Raw genomic sequence first — 5,345 nt, forward strand, 5'->3', positions numbered from 1 at the left:
GAAATTTGTAGAAGCTACAAGTTTTTGGACTTTTAAATCAACTAAATTAAACATCATATTAAATAGATTTGACTAAAATGATAACAGCTCGCAAAATATGTAATATCACACTTCTTTCTTCCTCTCTCGGGCATAAAATTACATTTCAAACTAAATAGGTATCGAAAGTTCATGAAAATATTTGGTCATAAACCAAGTATATTTTTCATACACGTCTTGTAATTCTATTTATATGGATATGGATGGCAACCTTCAATAGATCTAATTTTCGTCTATGATATATTTATATTCGTAAATCTTTTAAACGAACTTAATTAAGTAAGAATCTCAACCTTCAACGGAAATTAATGTACAAAATTCATCACTACATATGGTCATTAACCAATTTATGGTCAACTGTTTGGTGATGTTCATATCAGATTTCAAAAATTGCAATGTTATCGTCATAAATTCGATCTTTTTAAAACCATCAGAATTAATAATTTCAATAAAGGACCCATTTGCAGTATATGTATGTCTCCGAAAAGTATAACTTAGGTGGAGATTAATTTATATAATCAGTTTGATTTTTCGTATGATTCGTTTTTTTAATTTTGGTGGTGTTGGGTACAAGAACTTAAAATATTTGCATATCGTACATAGACTGGCTTAAATAAAGTTCTATTTAAATGATAAATCATCTACAGTCAGTTGCTCATAATTTCATATATCCAAAATCGAATTCTCCTTTCATTTTCTAAACATAACGATTAACGACAAATATATTTTGTGAAACATGAAGTGCAAACAATCAGAAAAACCGAAGACAAAACAAAAGAGAGGTTTATGGTCACCCGATGAAGACCAAAAACTAAGAGATTATGTGGTCAACTATGGTCATGGTTCCTGGAGTGTCGTCCCAATCAATGCAGGTATTTTTTTTTTCGTCGCTCTGTGTAATCATTCTTCAACTGGTCTACAGACGACAATATAAAGAATCCATCTTAGTGTAGAAATTCAGAAAACAGTTATGACAGTTAGACTGTCGAAATGACAACTTTGTGTGTGTTTTTTTTTTTTTAATATGTAGCCAACGGGGGTCGAACTTCTGACCTCCCCTAAAGGAGACATCACAACTTCAACAACTTTGTGTGTTATCTAAATAGGGGAGTGATCACCCAAATTTTCTGGTACACCACTGTTTTAGAGCGTTGTACACTACAACATTAAAATATTCGTATATATTTATGGATCATCACCCATCTAAATATGATGGTACCACCTAATAAGGATACTTAAAATGAAAATTAGTGAACATAGAACAAATATATAGACAATTTGCTTACTGTTCGATTTCAGTTTCCGTTCACGTATTCTTAATTCCAAAACTAGGTCTGCAAAGAAATGGAAAAAGTTGCAGATTAAGGTGGATTAATTATCTCAGGCCTGGATTAAAAAAAGGTGCATTTTCAATGCAAGAAGAAGAAACCATTCTTGCCCTTCATGGCCTTTTAGGCAACAAGTAAGCACCAATCTTTTTATTTATTTATTTATTTATTTATTTATTTCATTTGCAATTCAATCACTTTCGCTATAAAATATTTATTTTGGTAATTATTTTGATCAGGTGGTCTTTAATATCGCAACATTTGCCCGGTCGGACAGATAACGAGATAAAGAATCACTGGCATTCTTACCTTAAAAAACAAGTATCGAAATCAGAAAACGTTGAAGCGAAAATTAAACCAGAATATACCAACTCCAACACAGGATGTACAGAATCATCATCATCATTATCATACATGAACTCGATTACACGAAACACAAGTTTCGATTTATCAGACTTCACAAACAATTTATCTAGTGTCACGAATCAACCGGGCCCACACGCTCAAACCAACAAATTACCCAAGATTTTGTTTGCAGATTGGCTTAGCCTAGAAGAATTTCATGGGCATGAGAGTTTTGTGTGCAAGGATGGTATAAGTAATGTGTCAAATTACCAAGATGCCCCTGTAAGTGGGATGATATCAAATGAAGTATCTACAGCCAGCAGTGAGAATGTTGATTGTTTAAGCAATTATTCTAATGAAGATTTGTTTTATACCCCAATGAAATTTGATCAAATTTTCAACTTTAGTGTTGGAGACTTCAATATAGAGGATTTATTGTATATTTAAGGATTGTTTGAACATGGGAGAGTAAAAATGAACTAATTCAGTAATGTGAATGCCACCAATGTTACATTGTAGATTAAAAGATTGTGAATGTTGTACATGTTTACCAGTTTATGCATAAAACTGTTATGTATATATAACATCCATGGAGTTTTATCAATTGATAATTTAAAGTATTTGTCTTTCCATATTTATTATGCTTTTGACTTGATGATGCTTATGGTAAAGCTAAGAGGTGGACTGGGAGAATGATTTGTGCTGCTAGTTGAATGAATCTTGCTTATACCTGGCAAACGGGTCTGGTCAGGTAAGGTCAATGATCAAATAGGTTTGGTTCGAAACGGGTCGGCTATAAAATGGGTCGCACGGGTAGGGTCAAGACCCGGGTTGGATTGGGTCTGGTTGGGTCTAAACCCATTTTAAATCTTAGATATTGGGTCGGGTTGGATCGAGACTCATTTTCAGTTTCGCGATATTCAATTCATTTTTGGTTTCGTGGTGCATTCTTCATTTTCTTGTTTCAGTTATACATTTCAGTTTTTCAGTTTTGCATTTCAGTTTTCAGAATTGTATTTCAGTTTCATTTTCTTAAATTTTGTAAGTTCCTTACATGCATCTGCATTTTGAACCGTGTGGAATCCATGAAAATAACATATAAAATCATTAGAGATTATGGCTTGTTGATACGATCCGTTGTTAAGCCCTTTTTTTTAAATATCGAGAACATATACGTTAAAAACACCCCCAAATAGTCAAAGAGATAAAGCAAATAACCAAGCGTATCAGGCAATAAATGCCCAAAGGCGTCGATCTAATGTTTATGACCACCAGTTCCTATGGCTATATGTGACAAATTTACATGTGTTGTTTGGGTTTTGAAGGGGACATTTTGAGAATTTGTTGTCCTTTCGGGCCCTACTTCCTCTTGGTTCACTTTGAGTGGTTTAGAAAGGATATAAGATTTGTGGGTCAAGTTTTTGAGCTTAATCTGATCACTTGACAACGCGCTAGTGTGGTTGATTTACTCTGTTTGGGCCGAACCATGCACATCCCTAATCGGCCTTTTAAATGTTATTCGTGCTATGTGTTTGTAATTTGTGACCTGAGGGTTTGGTGCTATTGACTACTTTCATGTATATGTAGGTTTTTTTAGCACATAAACATTCACCAAATAGGACTTGAAAACTCTATAGATTTCATTACACATATCATATGTTCGTTAACAAATGAGCAGAAACATAAATATTATATTTAAATTTGTTTCTTACAAATGGTTTCTAGACACATAATTGCATTACTGCGGACACCTAATAATGAAGCTTTAAACAAATATTTTAAAACATAAAAAAAACACATCACACATCTACAAACCCCCCCAAGAAATCACATTTACATTTACAATTGAAAAATGATACACTTATTCCGTTCAACAATCAACGTCTAGCTCGAAAACCATCCCTTCTTTGGGATAGATCCAGTAGCTCGACACTTGGCCGCCACTTCTTCTGCTTTCAAAAGATCTTCACCGAGTTTGGCTTCAGTCATTGCCCTTTTCTCTTCTGCTGTTTTGTGAAGAAGAGTAATTTTGTTCTTCAATTTCTCGATATATTTCGCCTTTTTCTTCTCCAAATCCTCCTGCAAGTGGCCATTTTTTAATTAAATTTAATACTGTAGTTAATAAGATTTCAAGCATCTAACTAGAGAGAAATATGCAAATTAAGAAAGTTGACCTCAATGTTCTTAAGTTCAGCCTCAATGTCTGCTTTTTTGCAGTTCTCCCAAGCTCCAATTGCAGCTAGCTTCTGCTCAGTTCTATTCAAGATAACAAATTCTATTCAAAATTATTAACTTTGCGAAGACGATCACAACTTCCTAACCATAAAACCAGTAACAGCATTTACCAAACTGCCAAGCTTTATAATGTTAAGAAATTTGAACACACATATGAATAAATAATACCCATATTACCATATATTTTTATATTTATATATTTAGTAGGTAGTAGAAAACCAAACACTAGGAAATAGTGTTCTTACTTGTTCTCTGCTTTAGACTTCTCATTTTCTTCCCAAGCTCTAATTAGTGCATCTTTCTTTTCTGTTGAAACTCTGGCAAGAACAGCATCTGAAAGCAAAAAAATAAAATAAAGAATAATAAATCTTTAGTAGATAACATTTTTATTTTTCAGAATATAAAACTAAAATCATAAAAATAGAAAAAAAAAAATGTATAAATAGTAGTACTAATATTAATGGGAAGTGATATGTACGCAACTTTTTTTTTGTTATATACACAACCAACATGCTTTACAGCGTTGTACTGTATAACACTGTAAAGCATTGATCGTATATATATAACAAAAAAGGGTGTGTACATATCATCACCCCATAATTAATAACTCGGTACCTCTGTTAACAGAACCCTCTGCAGGTTTATCTTCACAAGGTTCAGTTGGTTCTGCCATATTAGCAAACACTTAGAAGGCAATAATGGTCTGGGCGAACACAAAAGTAACACTAGAAATTGAATCCTTTTTATTTCAATTTATTTATTTTTTTCCAGAAACTGATATAATTAAACACATTAGAGAAATCTCGTAACAAAAAAAGAAAGAAGCTAAATTGATTTAAATTAAGTTAGGATCATGAAAAGAGTTGAGTACTTTCAACGATTGCGAGTGCTTTGGAATCATCAGCGTGTGGTTCTTCGGTGGGCGAAGGTTCAACCGGGACGATTGCCTTTTCCTCCACCTCGGCGACGGTAGCAGGTGGTGGTGGTTCGACTTGTATGTTCTTGGGTTCTTCAGCAGCCATATCAAAAGTGGGAAGATTGATGTTTGAGAATGAAGATATTATTATTTTTTGAAAGAAAGTGTGCTGTGTGTATATGATAGTTATCGATTGGGAGTTGATATTTTTAGAAAATGATTTTGATAGATATAGATATATCAAAACTTACAGTAGTAAACTACTTTTACTACCCTTGTCGATTGCCCAATTTGATCAATTTTATGACTTGGCATCCTCCCACCTACGCCCCATCTCTTTCATTTTAACAGATGTTTTTTTAAGAAAAAACAAAAATAAATAATCAATTGTGAAAGAAAGAAAGAAAGAAAGAAAGAAAGAAATTAAATGAAAGGACTCAAAAGGATTCTTCCTATTTGAGAGGAAGCATTGAAAGGATTCA

The 5,345-nt window shown here is 33.2% G+C and overlaps 2 protein-coding genes across 2 annotated transcripts; one reads left to right on the top strand and one right to left on the bottom strand.

The window, feature by feature from the left end:
• Positions 1–775: 775 nt before the first annotated feature.
• LOC139892975 (transcription factor LAF1-like) lies at positions 776–2,159 on the top strand. The gene is made up of 3 exons (XM_071876106.1): positions 776–911; positions 1,372–1,501; positions 1,607–2,159. Exons 1-3 carry the CDS (start codon positions 776–778, stop codon positions 2,157–2,159), a joined length of 819 nt encoding a protein of 272 aa, XP_071732207.1.
• A 1,224-nt stretch (positions 2,160–3,383) lies between these two features.
• LOC139892976 (remorin-like) lies at positions 3,384–5,070 on the bottom strand. The gene is made up of 5 exons (XM_071876107.1): positions 4,819–5,070; positions 4,563–4,613; positions 4,193–4,280; positions 3,887–3,968; positions 3,384–3,791 (listed from the first exon to the last, which is right to left on the bottom strand). The coding sequence occupies exons 1-5, from the start codon at positions 4,967–4,969 to the stop codon at positions 3,597–3,599; spliced, it is 567 nt and encodes a 188-aa protein (XP_071732208.1). The 5' UTR covers positions 4,970–5,070; the 3' UTR covers positions 3,384–3,596.
• Between the last annotated feature and the right edge of the window lie 275 nt (positions 5,071–5,345).

This window comes from Rutidosis leptorrhynchoides, chromosome 2 (assembly GCF_046630445.1).
Source record: "Rutidosis leptorrhynchoides isolate AG116_Rl617_1_P2 chromosome 2, CSIRO_AGI_Rlap_v1, whole genome shotgun sequence".
Taxonomy (NCBI): domain Eukaryota; kingdom Viridiplantae; phylum Streptophyta; class Magnoliopsida; order Asterales; family Asteraceae; genus Rutidosis; species Rutidosis leptorrhynchoides.